The sequence below is a fragment of the Cydia strobilella genome, chromosome 10, assembly GCF_947568885.1.
Source record: "Cydia strobilella chromosome 10, ilCydStro3.1, whole genome shotgun sequence".
Classification (NCBI taxonomy): Eukaryota; Metazoa; Arthropoda; class Insecta; order Lepidoptera; family Tortricidae; genus Cydia; species Cydia strobilella.
This window is the reverse complement of record NC_086050.1, coordinates 4,175,455-4,194,684: the sequence shown is the minus strand read 5'-3', so window position 1 is coordinate 4,194,684 and position 19,230 is coordinate 4,175,455. Positions and strand designations below refer to the sequence as shown.

General features: G+C 35.4%; 2 protein-coding genes across 2 annotated transcripts in view; one reads left to right on the top strand and one right to left on the bottom strand.

Moving 5' to 3' along the window:
- LOC134744725 (transferrin) overlaps window positions 1–8,733 on the bottom strand; it is a 32,356-nt gene extending 23,623 nt beyond the window's left edge. Inside the window, exons 1-3 of the mRNA XM_063678645.1 lie at window positions 8,597–8,733; window positions 5,231–5,333; window positions 2,676–2,815 (exon numbers count right to left, since the gene is read on the bottom strand). Of these exons, the coding sequence (XP_063534715.1) occupies window positions 2,676–2,815; window positions 5,231–5,333; window positions 8,597–8,657 (304 nt within the window). The 5' untranslated portion in view covers window positions 8,658–8,733. The remainder of the gene's footprint in view (window positions 1–2,675; window positions 2,816–5,230; window positions 5,334–8,596) is intronic.
- Window positions 8,734–10,579: 1,846 nt separating this feature from the next.
- LOC134744911 (zip homologous protein 2-like) lies at window positions 10,580–18,532 on the top strand. Its single transcript, XM_063678859.1, is given in 8 exon segments — window positions 10,580–10,807; window positions 10,882–10,955; window positions 11,151–11,270; window positions 12,645–12,777; window positions 15,221–15,324; window positions 16,148–16,225; window positions 17,985–18,082; window positions 18,397–18,532. Coding segments are annotated over 8 exon segments (849 nt in total). The 5' UTR covers window positions 10,580–10,701.
- The last annotated feature ends 698 nt before the right edge of the window (window positions 18,533–19,230 follow it).

Below are 19,230 nucleotides of genomic sequence, written 5' to 3'. Positions count from 1 at the left end.
ATAAAGTAGAAAATGTTCTACATACCTGCCTATAAGTCTTATAAGCTAGCTCTTTCTAGCTACTAGATATTTTACTCCAACCCATCGTTTTATTAACCAACCATTTCTATCTATCACCAACAAAGCAATAACCATAGTAATCGAAAAACCAATAGCAACAAAAGAAAGCCATAGAATGCAGGTGTCGCGCACCGTTGGCATTCGTTATGGATGGAAACTCGTTCCGCCGCTAACAGCGTATTGCATTCAACGTTGACAAAACGGATGCTGAGAATAAATCAATAGATAAATAAAAGTCCGGGCTATCCAATAAGAAAATACAAATGGACCACAGAATAACTAACATGGACCTAGTAAAATGAAGTTCAATAGAAATTGTAAATAAAATTTAAATTTTGATTCAAGTTTTTATCGCTCTGTATTTTTCTTTCAACAGGCAACTAATATTCGATAAACACAATTAGGTTATGTTGTTTTATCACAGGGTTCCTCTTGTGCCACGTCTTGGCCACCTCTTGTGTGCATCATCAGATCAGCTCTATGGTACCACCACATTGTCACCCAACTTACATAGGTATGCATGTGAAATTTCAGCTTAAGATAGATAATCCGTTTATTTGTTTGCCACAATACACACAGAAAATACAAGTAATAAAATGACAAAAAGAAGCAGAAGCTTAATACAAAATCAGTCAAGAGAAACACAAATTAGAAAATTGAATTAGAAAGAAAAAAATACATTGAAATACCGATACATATAAAAAAATAAAAATGCTGTGTGCGTCGCAGCAAAACTAAAGGGTTCTGGCTCAGTATTACGCTTCACCCTTCACCCTATGGAAGAGGCACTGATATTCTACCAGGACTAGATCACGTCAACCAAGATACAGTGCAAAAGATGAAAATATTCAAAGTATTTACATACAAGATATATACATTGGTGCTACGTAAACGAAATTAATAACTAGCTTAAATCTAAAATAGGTCCTTGAGGCATTGAACCAAGGATGCTGGCGGCATTTCCTCGCTGTATCGCAATGCTGATACGTTGTGGGAGGAAGCCGCCAGCTCTTCGGTCACCATTTACGTCAACCAGACGCTTCGCGATTTCTGAATTTTCAAAGTTAGTAAAATCAAATAGCAATTAAATCAAAATAAAATAACAATGAACTGGCACGACACAAACGTTGGATTTGTGTTTCGATTTTAGGTGGGTGGTGGGTGTATACAGACATTTGAATGGAGAAAGTTACACAATGCCCCGGAAATAATTCAGTTCGATTATCACATTGGTATCTTGTTGGTTCGAAACAATCTTATTATGCGAATATTTTTCTGTTGCGTTCGTTGAAATGAATTGTAGCAGTCAAGATTGTCAAAGAATAACGGATATTGAACAAAACATACATTAAATGTATTTTTTGGGAAATTAAAATTACAACAACTGGCATGACTGAGCGAGAACGGACTTAACGAGAGGCCCATTGAAAATTAGTTGACAATAGACTGAAAACCGTCATTGTTAAATTTAAAATACGAACAGTTACAGTGCGGGGCACGAGTACAGTCGCCATCAGATATATCGGAGCGGCCAAGGTTATCACAAATATCTGCACACGCCTCTATTGTCAAGGCGTTAGAGTGCGTATTCCGACATGCACGCGTAAGTGTAAAGGGGCCCACTGACTATCTGTCCGCCGGACGATATCGGCCTGTCAGTTAAAACAAAAATTTGACAGTTCCGAACAACTGACAGGCCGATATCGTCCAGCGGACTGATAGTCAGCGGGCCCCTTACAACGATTTGTCTCCACTAAAAGCAGTTCTACTGTTAACTACCTTTACGTAAAGGAAAATTCGAATCATATGACGAAATCAACTTGTTTTCAAACTTCAAGCATAGTGTAGGTTATCCAATAAAAGCTTAGGTTGAACGCGTTAACAAACTTTTGAAAGGAGTTTGGTGTTAATAATGTTAATCGCAACGTTCAATTAAACGATGTCAGCTGAAAAATTATAAATTAGGCGGTTTCAATAGAATTAGCTCGGCGAGGTGGAATTTGCTGAAATCTGAAATTGTAAGTAAATTGACGAATCCTATTTCTACAAAGGGGTTGTGCACAAATCACGCGAGGTTTTTTTGGCTTATTTTTCTATTTTAGACTCATGTATAAGATATTTTTTCTTAGTTTCATTCACTGTAGAAAAATACACATGAGGTCTTCTTATACCCCCCCCCCCCCCCTCCTTAATGAGTCATGAAGTTCCGGAAAACTTGATAGCGCCATCTAAAATGCAGGTAGTGACATCTATCACTGAGCGGCGTAATATTTATTTATTTATTATTTCAAATAACAAATTGCACCTTACAGCTAATGCCAAAGCGGCACAAATTGAAATACATTAACAACATAAAGCAAGTAGAACATAGTCAATAACACATAACATACAACTAAGACACAGGTATAAATTATGATATGGTACTCTCAGGCATCTCTCTTTCTAATATCCTCTTGCATTCCATTATCACTCGCCCCATCGCACTCACACACAAATCGCACTGTGGCTGCGCCTCGAGCAGGGAGTTGAGCAACGCGTGCGCGCGCGCGACCGGCGCCTGCGCGTGCGCATACGTACGTATAATATAGTACGACTGTATCAAACAGGTAACTTACCATCAGGCTCATCATCAGTCCTGTATTCCTGGAACAGCACAAAGTCCTGGTTGGGTATGTTGGTGGCCACGTACATGTCCTCGGGATCCACGGGCACGAAGTCCGCTTGCCGCTGCTGCACTTGGTAAATGCATTCTACCCTAGAGACAAAGATAAAATAATGGTAGCTAGTTAGTTTTACTGGGCATTTTCCACAAGTCGACATCCAATGTGCCTATTTTGCGTGAATACGAGGTAGGCCTATTCTAAATTTCTAACCACCCCAGCTCGTCCATGAAACCTAGGAAGGTCTTCACAGGGCCGGATCTAGGGTAGAGCGAGTGGAGCGGCCGCTCTAGGCGCCGGATGGCAAGGGGGCGCCAAAATGGCAAATGAGAAAAAAAAAGTGTAAAAAGCTTTAAAGAAGGGCGCCAAAACCCCATTTCGCTCTACCCTGATCAAGGACTCGGGCCGGCACTGGGTCTTCAGGTTGCTAACTGCTTCCTTCAGTGTGCACGGATTCCCTAGGTATTTGCTCCTGTGTACTTCTATCTCTTTACAGTCCAGGAGAATATGTTTTGTTGTTTCTTCTTCTTCCATACACGCTCTGCACATGGGGCAGGGGGCTGTCCGTTTTACCGTTTTAATAGTAGCTAAGTGAAACAAAAACATTCGTCTCGTCAAAATTTCTAAAAAACTAGCTTTTTACCTAGACAGTCGAAATATTTTTGATTTTTCTGTAGACAACTGAACTTCGCTTTAGAACATTTTATGGTTGCGTGCGCTGTACTTAACTTTCCTCCGTAAAAAACTTGTTTAAGTCAGCAGGTAGGTATAGTATAAATCTTCTCAAATGATTTTTACGCCTAAGACCCAAATCTGTTAAACAAAAGCCATTGTTTATTTTTTGTGAGCGGCCGGCCATTGTGTCTGAGCGCGTGGCCATTGTGTCTGAGCGTGCGCATGCGTTATACTGACTAGGTAATACGGTCGAGTTCACAAAACGTCTTTACAAGGCACCGTTCCAAAAATATATACCGTATGTACCTAAAAAGTCCCTATTTAGCGATATTTGCTTTTGCATCATGACTAGTGCCAAGCCATAAGATGTGAAAATAAGAAGTCTGAATTTAAATTTATGTTAAAAAACTAACTTCAATATTTTGTAGTAATTGCACTACTAAAATAATTAAGTTAAATAAGTTAAGTACATATGTAACTAGACTGATGACCCCACAGTCAAATTCTTTATTGAGTTTTGCAGGGCTATGATTATAGTAGGAATTCTCTGTATTTTATTAAATAAATAAATAAAATAATAGTTACTTGTTACTGACATTGTTCCTCGTTGCTTAAGTTTATGCGTTAGGATGTAAGATACAATGTAGCAAAGAAATAAGTGACTAAGAGGCTACGGATATTAACTATTACAACAACTGAATAGGTATGAGTCCACTGACATTACTCTCAAGAAACATCACGTAAATACACTAGACGTAATGTTTATTGATAAACTAACTAAGTCTTGGCACGTATCCGGCCGAGAAGGAATATTAAAAAGGCATTTGTGTTCGCGATTTTGTAAGTTTTTGTTCAAGTTCCGAGAAAAAATTGGTAAGATAAATTTATACACATAGTTACAACTAGTTTGAATCAAACTTAGTCAATCTTCGACGATCTTGTGGAATAACTAGGTACCTATGTTATTTTGAATTGGCAATGGCTATCCAATTCGGCTAATTAAAACTGTTATGATAATTATAGCACACAAGACTACATGAATGATGAAACACCGTGGGATTGTGATTGAAAATAATTAATTATTTATTATTGTGTTAATAATGATGAAATTGATAATTCAATGAATACCTATATTAGGTAATCCGTATTTTTTGACATTTAGATTTTTATTCTAGAAAGTTTCTAGACTAGTATTTTTTATACAATTTTGGTGTTTGACGATCCTTTTGTGAATTCTTATTATTAAGTTTGACATATCGATAATAATTCAATGTTTTTATGAATAATAATAACTGCATCAATAAATTGCTCCGATATTTAGATTAAGGTAATATTTAAAACTTGACAATTTAAAAGTGCTTGTTGCTAGGCCTATTTGAATAAAAAATATATTGACTTGACTTGACTATATTTTTATATATGCAATACATTAATTAAAAGAAACCGGACAAGTGCGAGTCGAACTCGCTTACCGAGGGTTTCGTACTTTTTAGTATTTATTGTTATAGTGGCAACAGAAATACATCATCTGTGAAAATTTCAACTGTCTAGCTATCACGACGGTTCATGAGATACAGCCTGGTGACAGACAGACGGACAGCGGAGTCTTAGTAACAGGGTCCCGTTTTTACCCTTTATTAAAGTTATTTTTCTTATGCTATTATTTAGTTTTAACCTCAAAAAGAGGGATGAGTATAGTTTTTGACCATTATGTGTAAATGTTATTGACGAAACTTCTTGATTGGCCAGATTGCCTACATATTGTCTATTGACAATGCAGCAATGTCTTGATGTCTGTTTATATATTAGTGTTGACTTATTATGTATTAATTTACCTGTCTCTGGCCGCCACACATTCCAAGGTCGCTTTGCTCTTAGTCGGGACTTCCAGCATGTCCTGGCAAGCCTTGAGGTGCTGTACGGGAACGCATATTTTATCTGTGGACGAATAAAAAAAATACAACTGTAAATTACTCATGTCTACTTGTAGTTTGTCAAAGGACTGTCTCATTTCAAACATAGACAGAGATAATCATACTATCTTTGTCTTACACTAGTAGTTATAGCACCCAAAAGAAAAGGATGAGTATAGTTTTTTTTGTTCTTTTTTACAGCCAATTTGGTATGACCAACATAATAATGTGCTGGGTTTGGCTCGGTCTCGGTAATAAATTGTACTTTTGGTGAAGCGAAAAATTCCTAGTTTCACCTGTTAGGTTAGGTTAGGTTTATGCGTGATTTCAAAATAAAACCGGCCAAGTGTGAGTCGGACTCGCGCACGAAGGGTTCCGTATCATTACGAAAAAAACAGCAAAAAAATCACGTTTGTTGTATGGGAGCCCCATTTAAATATTTATATTATTCTGTTTTTAGTATTTCTTGTTATAGCGGCAACAGAAATACATCATCTGTGAAAATTTCAACTGTCTAGCTATCACGGTTCATGAGATACAGCCTGGTGACAGACAGACAGACAGACGGACAGACGGACAGCGGAGTCTTAGTAATAGGGTCCCGTTTTTACCCTTTGGGTACGAAACCCTAAAAATGTTAAATGTCAAACTAAAGGCATGTCACATTTTATAAGTTATCGATTTATTAGGTGTTTAAAATGTTCTCTCTGACCTTCCAACCCAAAGGGTAAACTAGGCCTTATCGGGATTAGTCCGGTTTCCTCACGATGTTTTCCTTCACCGAAAAGCGAAATATCAAATGATAGGTATTTAAACTGTTTAAAATGGTTGAACTCCCATAGAAAATTTGAAATTCGCGACTTTTGTCTACTGACAAGTTGGGTGTGTTCGAGTTATTAAGTCTAGCAATTTCCGTCCGTAGAAAAGAGCGGCAAATTTAAAAAATTAGGCGCGATGGGATGTCGTCCCATAGAAAATTTGAATTTCGCGCGCGTGTATATATGCTTTCATGCAAGTGGGAAAATTGTGGAAGAGAATTCAAATAAATTCCAACCATAGTCCTATTGATCAGCCACGATTCACCCCGCGGGACACATCCGTCAGTTGCAGCATTTTATAAGTTCCGTTCGGATTGTTCGGAACGGGGTTGCGTCCACCGGGACACGGAATTCCGGACACTACCGGGAGTTCCGGACATTGACCCGCACCCTGGAGATCGCTCTGTCATCGGCTCCGGAAAAGTTCCCAGCCCCGGTTAGTGACAGTGAAGGAAATAGTATCCGAATGTATCCGGGAGTGGGGCAGGATGGAGGCAGGTAGGAGGCAGGGTGTCAAAAAAGACAGCCTTTTAAAATTTGCCGACATTTACAAGACATTTTGTTGTTTACGGCGAAGCCTGTATAGTAAAACTTTATTAATGAGGATACAAATGAGGAAAACTAAGCTCAGAAGGCATTACAAGCTAAATTTGCTTATTTTTATTAATGTTGCAAATTTGCGTCATGTTTTGCGGATTTATTTATCTAATAAAAATAATTTAAAAAAACCGGCCAAGTGCGAGTCGGACTCGCGCACCGAGGGTTCCGTACTTTTTAGTATTTGTTGTTATAGCGGCAACAGAAATACATCATCTGTGAAAATTTCAACTGTCTAGCTACCACGGTTCATGAGATACAGCCTGGTGACAGACGGACAGACGGACAACGGAGTCTTAGTAATAGGGTCCCGTTTTTACCCTTTGGGTACGGAACCCTAAAAAAACAAGTAATACGAAATATATTATCATAATTATGACGTAACAACGAACGCTATCAAAATCGTTGCAGACCTTTCTTTGTCTAACCTTACCTACCAATTATTTTAGTAAATTAAAAAACATGCCTATCGTTAATACATTAGACGTGAGTCACTGTTTATATTAGTACCAAAGACATATATAACTCCGTATAAGATGAATAAAGTCTAAGGAAAAAACGTGCTACGGAAATCAAGAAAACTTGATTCTCGCACAGATTGCGCTACTACCAATACCAACTTCTGGCCTATTCTCGTTGAGATGGCGTTGACGGTTTCGTTTGTTATTTAATAATTTTAACACATATCAGTGAAAGAACGTGGGTCAAAATCATATAAAAATAATAAATACAAAAAAAAAAACATTTATCCATACATATATTCATTTTTTGATATTTTTACTTTTTACTTTAAGTGTCGATAGATGGCAGTAAAACTGTGACTACAAAAACTATGACAGTACCCCTCTATCCTATATATTCTCTTTGCTAATACCTACTTAACCTGCTATAACGAAATTAACAAGTTAACGAACTGAAAGCGGTACTTAATTTCAGTGTTTAATTTGATTTATGTCCATAATAAAAGAGTGCGATATGCAACAAGTTGTTTGTAAACACTGTTATCAGCAATCGAACCTGCATATTTTTAACCAATTTCAATTTGATAGAAGAAGGAGGTTCTGTATTCGGTTGTGGCAATTTTTTTTATCTAAGTACGTTCATTACGTTGTGTTTTGACCTAAACCGTATGTATTTGTATAATAACAACATACAACTTAAATAACAAACAAATTTAATAAGCTAATAATTAAAATTAAAACTACACTATAATAAAATTAATAAATCTTTAATTATATGAATATCTTGTGCTCAAAAATATGCTGTGATGAAATGTCAGAATGAATAAAACTTTATATTTTTGGATACTGGAGCCCAAATCACAGTAACGACAAAAAAGCACAACCATCGAAAACTACTCATATTTTGGCACAATAAAATATAAAAAGAACCTCTTTGTAATTCATAATCTGTATTAAAAAGATTTAACAAAATATTATAGGTAAATTTACCAATATTTTTTTTTTTTCAAACAACCTTCCTATGATTTGTTTACTTAATTAGATTTAAAAAAACATACAACCGAATTGAGAACCTCCTCTTTTTGAAATCTTGAAGTCGGTTAAAAAGACAAATATTTAAACCCCAGCGGCTAGCATCAATGTAGGTATAGGTGTAGTTTGTCAAACGACTGTCTCATTTCAAACAAAGACAGAGAGAATCATACTATCTTCGTCTTACACTAGTACTAGCACCCAAAAGTAAAGGATGAATTAATGTAGTTTTTTTGTTCTTATTTACTAACAATTTGGTTTGACCAAACCTTTACCTTTTCTTTTTAAATAGGTAGGCAGTGAAAAACAGGTAATGTAATCGGAAACTGGGTTAAAATATGCAAAAAAATAAAAACATGCAAAAAATAAAACAAACGTACATGCTGTTTTGCAGTGGACGCCGGTCAGGGCCAACAGAACTACTAGATATTTCAATGTCATGGTCAATCCAGCCGATCGACCCGGCCGCGAGAACACACTACCGACTACAAGACTGATATTTTCTTTTATATTCAGCCAGATGTGTGGCTGTATTCCATTTGTACTGTGTCACAAACTTTGTGGGTGGATCTGCGATGATACTTGTATGCTAATGGTGGTTTAAGACAAGTTTTGAAGACGCGGTGCGTGCGTGTGTCATTTTATGAAATAGATATTGAGCGTTTGGCAGTTTTTAAATGTGTATTTATTCCAGTTGTACCTACTGTTTTTTAGGGTTCCGTACCCAGAGGATAAAAACGGGGCCCTATTACTAAGACTTGACTGTCCGTCTGTCTGTCTACCTGTCCGTCTGTCACCAGGCTGTATTTCATGAATCGTGATAGCTAGACAGTTGAATTTTTTAGATGATGTATTTCTGTTGCCGCTATAACAACAAATACTAAAATACAACAAACGTGATTTTTTGTCGTTTTTTTGCCGTATTGGTACGGAACCCTACGTGCGCGAGTCCGACTTGCACTTGGCTGGTTTTTTTATTGTACGGATTCTCGAACACGTTTTAAAAGGTTTTCTTATTACATATGAAAAAAGATACAGTTTGTCAAAGGACTGTCTTATTTCAAACATAGACAGAGAGAATCATACTATCTTTGTCTTACACTAGTACTAGCACCCAAATGAAAAGGATGAGTATAGTTTTTTTTTGTTCTTATTTACTGACAATTTGGTTTGACCAACAGGTTTTAAATCGAATTTAAAAACAGAGATTTTGCATGTATAGGTACCTACTTACTTAAATTATTCCCCTTATGTCAAACAAATCTCATTATTATTCATCCCATGCACAAATTACAAGAGGATTGAGTATTGAGTGTCGCTGCACGTTTACTGAGATAAAACGTAGGTATACACTTTGATTAACTTTTATGGGCGTGAGAAAAAAGTATTTGATTAAAAAAAAACAAAAATAATTATAATATAGGTACTTATAGTTTGTCAAAGGACTGTCTCATTTCAAACATAGACTGAGAGAATCATACTATCTTTGTCTTACACTAGTACTAGCACCTAATAGAAAAGGATGAGTATAGTTTTCTTTGTCCTTATTTACTGACAAGATTTGCTTGACCATACATAAAGTTTTTCAAAGGACTGTCTCATTTCAAACATAGACAGAGAGAATCATACTATCTTTGTCTTACACTAGCGCCCAAAAGAAAGGGATGAGTATAATTTTCCTGCTTGTTACTGACTGACAAATTGGTTTGACCAACTATATTTAACTATAATATATATGTGCCATTTCACACCAAAAGGGTACTTATTGTCGCTTGTCAGTAAGGCGCTATTTCCATATAGCTTCAATTAGAATTAAGTCAACCTTATGAGCAAGCGACAATGTGGTACCTTTTGTTGAAAACGACACATATTATAAACTGTAATAGATGTCATATATTAAAGAAAAAAGTGACGAAGCCCTCCAGCAGTGAAGGCCGGATTCGAACCGTTTTTTTTCTTTAATACAAATATGACATCTATTACAGTTTATAATTTATATATTATAGTAGTGTGACTACTTAAAAAAACACAAATCAATATATATATATATATATATATTATTACTACTTGGCTGTTTATCAAGTAAAAATTTAATGCCGTTGTCGCGCGTCTTTCAATATCATTAAAAAAAAGTCGATTAAGTGTTTTATCAGGTAGTAATCTGTGGAAGCAGCTATAATAAAACTATAAATAAAACGATTTAATAAGAGGTCAAATTTACTTTACAGGAGTTATTGGTATTAAAGCTCGTTATATTGTTCGATATCGCTTAGATTTTTTTGCAACATATGTTTAACAATTTGCTTTATATTGAGTTACTCGTAATTTTGTTAGTAAAAGCCGCATTTTAAACAACCTAAAAAATGGCGCGGTCACCGCGGTGGCGCGGTAGACGAGATGACAGCAGTTTTCAAAAGTTTCACGTATCAAGTTTTAACTTATTTTTAAACAAATTAAATATTTACAGATCTGTTCTATCATCAAAATGGATTGGATCCACTGCAACAAGTGTTTCTCTCAATTAGAACCGGGAATATCGTTACATTTAACATCATGTGGTCATATGTTTTGCAATAAATGCTTGGACAATGGTTTGTTAAATATTTTTCTTTGAAATATTTTATTTTAGTTCAGTGTTTAATATACCTTATCATTTTTTCTTCAGTAACAAAAGGAAAAGAGAATGTGACATGTTTAGTATGCCGCTTGCCATGTTCTATTATGAAATTAGTACCGGATGTAAGTACCTATAAAATACAGTTAATATCTATTGTATAGATAAATTTCTACGCGTGGAACAAATGGAACAATGCTGTGAGTTGTGAGATTTAATAAGAATGTTTCTGAGTCATAATTAGATATCACTATTCATCAAAACTCTTAATTGTAATTTGTTTTCATTTGTTGCGTCAAATTTACATAATATATTTTTAGATGAAACCCGAAGTCCAAGATTATTTCACAGAGCCTGAAGAGTTTATAAAGAAATGCAGTGAAGTGTTACAATTCCAGAGACAGCATAGAAGACGTCTATTGTCTTATCTTTTACAGTCCGTAAGTTATTAAGTTACTTTTTCATTTTATCATAATGTTATTAGTTTTATATTTCCTTCTGCAAGGGTCGATATCAATAAGTTGATTTTATATTGAAGTGACTTATTTAACAATTAGATATACATCGTTTAAAATACTTAGAATAATAATTGTATCTTATATTAAATAGCTAGTACCTATAATAGTACAGTAGTGTAGTAGTTGTAGTAGCTAGTAGTTTTTTATTTTATTTAGAGTAGTTTTAGATGTAGTGGAGCAATATAAATTATCATATGTGGTCATTGCGCTAGTTTCCTTCCATGCTTTAATTTTCGTCAACTTGACGGATTAGTAAATAATTTATTTCATTTTTTACTTGCGAAATATAATTTTTATATAGATATATATATTTTTCAGACATTAAGGACTGCAATAAGTCCAAATTTGTGCAGCAATGTAGGTTAATATTCAACTTTTCTCAAGTGGACGAAAACTATCACAATGACCCTATGTTTATAACGTAACTAGCAACGTTTTAGGCATTGTAGACTAATGACCTATAGGTTATTGCGAAGTGTATGGTGGGAGAACTAATTGCGCGGCCACACACTCGACGAGTGGTATGGGAAGTAGCGAGGGAAGTAGGCAGAGAAGTAGTGTGGCCGCGTTACTCGTCATCGGCCGCCATACTGTCCTGCATCCTCACTACTTCCCATACCATCGCATGGCGATGGCCGTGTTGCTGTGCCATCCCATCCCATATATCCCATCGAGTGTGTGGCCGCGCCATAATGGCTCCTCTACACGATGAGCCACTAGTCCACTAAGATGGGCCAGCGTGTAGAGAGGGCGTGTCGGATGGCTTATGACATGGCGGGATGGCGATGGGATGGCCATGGTGACGGTTTTTCGTTCGCACGCCAAAGGTAGTGGGCCAGCGATGGTGCGTAAGCCCATCACACACGTGGCCCATTCCATAGTGCGTGCGCTCAACCATCGCATGGCGATGGCCGTGTTGCTGGTCCAGCGCTGGGCCATCGTGTAGAGGAGCCAGCCCGGACGCTCTACTGTCACACACTTAGCCATACATTAAGGTAATTAGCTTAGATGTTATTATGGTTTTTAGTGCTTATAATTTAGATATTGTTACTGTATTAGGTACCAAGTACCAGCTTAATCTTCACATAATGTGATTCACGCGGAACATGTTCCGGACACTGTTGTGCACTGTTGTTTTAGAAGTAATCGGGTTTACTGTACTGCTCTATGCATTTAACTTGATATAGATCATACTGTAGCATAAATCAAATGCATGCTAAAATACAGTTTAAAATCAAAACATCTCATTTCCATTTTATATTTCAAGCTCAAAATAATGCGTTATATTGTCAACAGACTAAAAAGTTCTACTTGGCCCGCACAGAGCTAAAGCGCATGACTGAAATATGCCAAAAACAGCACAAACAACTGAAAGAGTGCCAGAAAACTATTAAGAACTTGGAGACACAGCTCGCCAGCGCTAACAAGAGTAAGTGATTTATATTGACCGGGATATAGACCGTGATTACCTTTTGTATTATTTGTGAGCTCCCGATATTTCGACGCAGTTACATGCATCATGTTCACGGTTGACTGAAGATAGCGGGTGGGTGTCAAAGTTGTGTAGACAGCGCTCTGTCTACCCTTATTCTTGCGCGTCGGCTGCGTTCACTTTCAACGTTACCAACGGTCGCATTCACACTTGTTGGTCCGGTCGCGTTCACACTCGTTGTTCTGTCCAAACACACTACACTCACGGTGTCACTACGCGTGTTTGATTCTATATCCCGGTCAATATAAATCTAGTGAAACTAACCGTGAATCATTCAAAACTCTAAGAGTAAGTGAATTCACTCGTAAAATGTTAAACTCATTCTCAATGCTCACGGAGCATTCGCCTCAATAAGGCAGTGTTATTATTATTGGGTACGCGACGCGAGCACGGACAAGGAGCGCCAGTGTAGAGTGACCTCAAGATCCGTGAATAAATAGTACATTGTAGTAGTAATAGAATCTATCTATTTATTTAAACTTCATTGACCTTTAAAGATATACAATTACAAAAGGCAGACTTAATGCCACATGCTCAACATTAAATTCATCAACTCATGAACAATTCCGTGGTCATCATAAAAAGTACTGGCATGGCAAACTAAAGTAAGTAATTTTCCTAGATGCTGTCGAACTGTCATGGGTACAACACAATAATTATACGTGTGCGATAGGGGGTCCCTTTGTTTGACATAATTATTGAAAGTCATAATGTAATGATTGTCATATTATCATTAGTCATAATTCTGAAACCGTTAATCAGGATTTTCCTTGGGTTATCCTATATGTAGGATAACCTGAGAGGATAGGATAGGAGGTTAGGTTTGTTTTATGGCAATCCTGAAAAGTTACGCGTTTCTGAGAAAAACCAAATTATGACCAACTAAAATGTGGACAAACAATACATTATGACTTAAAACTATATGGGAAGCAATAGAGACCCGTGCGATAGAGATAGAAAATGGCGGGTCGATACACTAAATTATTCTTACTTAGCGTCCCTACTTTACTAAGGCGAACCCGAGAGCTACCTACCTACTATTAACATCGTATTGACAGATTGATACATTTGATACCACAGATGAATTCAATGTTTTTAAGAACCATAAAAACTGCATCAATAAATTGCTCTGATATCTAGATTCAGGTAATATTTGTAAAACTTGACAATTTAAAAGTGCTTGTTGCTTGCTGGGCCTATTTGAATAAAGAATATATGACTTTGACTTGACTTTGACTTTGATGTTCGATCTGCCAACACAAATCATTATTAGGGAGGATGTGTTTTGTTTTGAGGTGATCAATTATTTGGTCAATCTAACTTGGTAACACACAACACATATCTTAGGCGATGAGGTCGAAAAGCGTTGTGAACAAATTGTTGTTACAGCATTGGCTGTAAGTTAAAAATGTAGTAACAATTTGGCAAACGGGTGCAACTTGGCGAGGTTTCCTCACTTTGCTAATAATCCGTAGAAAGTTTTATTGAAACTGAAGCATGTAGTAGCTAAATAACTTACACTTCAGCAGCGCAAACAAATGCATTTTTCCCTATGCGAGAAGTTTTTTTTATACTTACGTGCCTAATTTGTGAATGGAATGATGATTTAATGTTATATTTTTACGGTTTTTAGGGTTCCGTACCTTTGTTAAAAACGGGACCCTTATTACTAAGACTTCTCTGTCCGTCTGTATTCTGTATGTCACCAGGCTGTATCTCATGGTACCGTGATAGCTAAGGGAGTTGAAATTTTCACACCCCTGATAAACATGCTATGGTACCTGTGGTCCGTGGACCCCACTTTAAGAAACCTTGACATAGACGAAGCATATTATCAGATATTAGCAAGAGTTTTTAGTACTTAAGTGATCCCCATAAGTCGCTATATTCAGTTAAAGAATATAGCCAGAAATAATTTATTATGTTATAATTTTATATTGATTTTATACCTATTTTATTATTGTGACATTTAATTTAGTTTGATATGAATTGACATTGCCATTAATATTCTAGCTATTAAGATCGTTGACATTTAATATATTTTTATTTTAGTTTTGATATAAATGAATGATGATGAAGTTATTTTATAACTTAGTATTTTTTTTGTAAATATTTTTGTTTTTTGTTGTTTTTTTTTGTGTTCTTGACATTCGACAATACCTAGTTTGGCCCTAGCTATGTATACATTGACATCTCTTTTTTGTCACATTTGTTTTATTTATTAATTTTATATTCTATTATTTGATTTCTGTTCTAATCTTAAAAGCCTTTGTTTTATCCCTTTTTGTAAAATACTGTGCCTTTTCTTTAAGAAATAAATATATCTAATCTAATCTGACTCGCGCGGTCAACGGCCTGACGTTGCGTTGTAATATTTCAGGGCAGTCTCCATTCAGCATCCCGATCTCCCCGGGCACTAATCTGTCCCCGGCTTTCATACAGGCCCCGGCCTGCAAGCGCCCTGCTAAGAGCACGCCGTATTCTGTGAGTACATTAATATATGACTTAAGTTTTTCAGGTTGCTCTTATGATTTGTATGATAGTTAATGTAGTTTAAAGGTTATGCTTAACCCAAAGCCTTGTTATTTTATACAAATAACAAAAAAATACATTAATAGCATTGATCGAAGGACATTCTGGTGTTTCAACTAATTTTCGGGAGCATGTATACCTACCTACATGGGACAATGAAAAAGAAAAACTAGTGTGACTAATTCCGAAAATGAGTACCTATCAAACACTAGCAAATATACAGAAGATCACCAAAATGTTACTGTTTAATTTGCGTAACTACTTATCCCCTTATTCTTAAAACTTTACGGGCCTGATTTAGTTAAATTATGTTTTATCCCTTTCTTACAAATACACAAGTCACAATGACGGATTCATAGTTAATTCGGGCCAGTAACTCGTTTATGAATAACGCCATAACTAGCTATTTTCACTGTATTTACCATTACACGTTAACAATTTACTGTAGGTATTATAGACCTAGGTATACTTTCTATTTTGAACTATAGACTATAGATGTCTAACTCTTAATTAATGTCTAATGATCATTATCTTTTTTTACAATACTATTTTTTTTTAATCTAATATTTTTCAACGATATTATTTTACAATCTAATATTTTTCTCATCAATTTTCCTCCAAGATAGTTTCCTGTTATCTTCACAAACATCTGAGTTCCTAACCCATGAGGGCATATATAAAAGGTCTAATATTGCTTGATTTCTACGAATTATTATTGTTGTATACTCTTATCAGATTGGTATGAAATAATAGTAAACACAAGATATGTTTGCAGGCGTATTGTCAATCTAACCTGGTGACCCCCTCCCGGATAAGTAAGCAGCGGCCAGCTTGCTACAGCGCTACGAGTCAGGTGAATTAACCTATTATGTGTTATGATACTTATGATTTTTATTTTGTTAATAATTAGTTGTGGTACCTACATTTTTTTTTTGTCTCATATTTCTGATTTACGAGTATATATCACAAAAATAATATTTGTAAGAGTAAGCACACTATATTTGATGGTGTATTATTTTAATACCGCTCTTCGTGGTTTGTTGTAAAGTTGCGTTTCTTGCATCTCTTTCAGATACGTTACAGATAGTTACATAGATATTGATAGATTTAACACATCATACACCTAAGATAGGATTTTTTTAAACACATATTCAAATATTGCCTACCTACGTTCCTATTAGAAATCTTTTATATAATTTATGGTGAAAATAGCTTTAAATTTTTTAACGACTTCCACGTAAATGATGCGTTTGGCTATTTAAACCAATAATTAAATAACCGCGAACTCGCGAGGTAAGTATGTGTTTACATACTTGTAACTGATCTTACATTTACACCAGTCTCTAATTAATATATGTAGAAATCTACTAATACTGTCGACTCGATATTAGAATAGTACAGCCACAGTCATACAGAGCGGCCACGCACCGCCCTGCCCAGATTCGAATTCTATTCCCGTATTCTCAATATGACTATAATTCATTTAGACTCTATCGCGTTTTGATAAATTTTCAATTTTACATTTCCCAAAATGTCTAAAACTTGACTTGATCATGTTTTGATAAATTTTCAATTATACCATTTCCCAAAATGTCACATTGTCAAAATATCTAAAACTCAGTACCCTATGGAAAATATTTAAAATTATGTTGAAGTTACAGTTTTTAAGCAATGAGTAATTAAATTAATTATGAACGGCATCTCAATTTTTATTCTGTCCAATCGAGAATCGAGCATTTTAGGTATTATGAGACAGTGTAATGTGTAAATGTTATTATGACATTTTATTGTATTGAAAATAAATCAATTTGGGAATTTAGGCATTTTGGAACTAAGACAATTTGAGATTTAGTAAAATATGTAAAAGGGCATTATGATATTTGGCTGTAACGAACCGGAATCGTACAGACGTGCTGTTCACACATAGAGACGCAAGTGATTTTTGATGTATAGCGTGTCCGCCCTGAGGTACAGCTATATCTTTCAATGAAACTTCATTAATTATATTCATTAAATAATATTTTAGTCGCCAACAGAGCCACTTCAGTCTCATTAAAGCGAAGGCGACACGCTTCGCTTATCTCTAGTACTAACTACTTCGAATTTCTTTGTAGTCATTATCTTGATTTGTTCTGAGTGGATCTTAATTACGAGTAAGTTACACTAAGAGAAAGATGAAGTTTACTTGTGATTAATTTTGAATTTTCTTTGACGAATTTGTGAAGTAATTTATTGAATAATTTTCTTAAGATTGGAATTAACGGTAGAACAATCAATAGAGATGCTTTGTATATAAAATTCACCCATATTCGTCTACAATTGTCTAGTCTCACTTTAATCTTTAAATACATATTAAACTCCCATATTATACAAATGTATAAATATTATACCTACTCTTGAATAAAAAGGCCTTATGCTCGTTAATTATAAATGATGAATTTCCCAAATTCCCGAATTGTCAAAAATTCTAATAACAGGTTACATCAACAAGATTTAACTAACCATTAAGGGCAGGAAAAAAATTACATTGAAATCCCAACGTTAATATTTTATGCTATTATTACTATTATTATACAACATTTATCTATATCATATTATTTTTTGATTTTCAGAGGTCAAACACGTCGAACAAGATAACTTCAACGGTGTATACTCCGCCCACCCCCGAATCGGCAGGGTACAGCGCATTTTTAAAGAATCTCTAATAACTGTATCTGTGAACGCATCTTCGAGAACTTCGAGAGAGTTCTATTTGAAAAACAATTTTTTTTTACAGCCGCTTACTAATTTTAGTTAAATCGTTCGTACCAAATGCTAATCGTGTTCCCAACTGGAGGGACAATTAAAAAATAATTAGGCATTATTTTCTGAGTTTTCAGAGATTGAGAATCTTTATTCTAACTTTATCAGATTATTTTTTAATCAATCTTAAAAACTCGTTAACTAAGACGTTATAAAAATAACACAGATCTTCAAAAGTTGGTTTAATTTTTCATGTTTCGACTTAAAATGATACATTTCTAGGGTATTAAATAACCTAAGTCCGGAGTCTGGCTATTCGACGAATTCTCCATACGAGTTGTCACCGGGCGCCCTGTACTGCAGCGGAACAGGAAAAAACTGTTCATTCAAAAATGGAATGAAGATTACGAAATATTAGATAATTACATATTATTTCGCTACGTACTTATTGCATGGTTATTCTTATTTCTTCTACAGCCAGTGTTGACAGATAGGCAGAAATAGGAGCGCGCTTGAGGCAATATGTGACTTAATTGAAAACCGATTTCGCAGGTATTATTCAATAAATAAATTTGATCGGATATGTGTCATTCGCCGCTCGGTGTAAATGTGTGTGTGTCGCACGTAAATACGAGAATATCGGTGTGTTATGCAATAATTGTTTTGTCTTAGCGACCTGTACCTGTCTTTCAACTCTGGTTGCAATAATTATAGTCTGGTTAGCCAGCCCCAGCAAATTTATAATTTAAAGATATAGTGCATAATTATTTTCCAATCGTATTTTCACGGAAACGTACGAACGTGTCTTGCTTGAAAAAAGTATTGACATTGACTGAAGTAGCATAACAAATACGAACGTTTCCGAGAAAATACGATGGAAAACAATTATGCACTACATTTGTAACAATCTTTCATTATCTGTATCTTGCATACTACAATAAAAATATTGGGATTTGCTGGATGACAGCTAGGCTTATATTTCTAACGACCTCATTGTATTGCGTAGCTATTACTATTCTAGACTATTATTTTATTAGGTATTAAGTGTGTTTCTCAATTGTTTAACGTGATTCAGTCGTTGTTTTCTAAATAATTAGCATGATGTCCAAATGCATG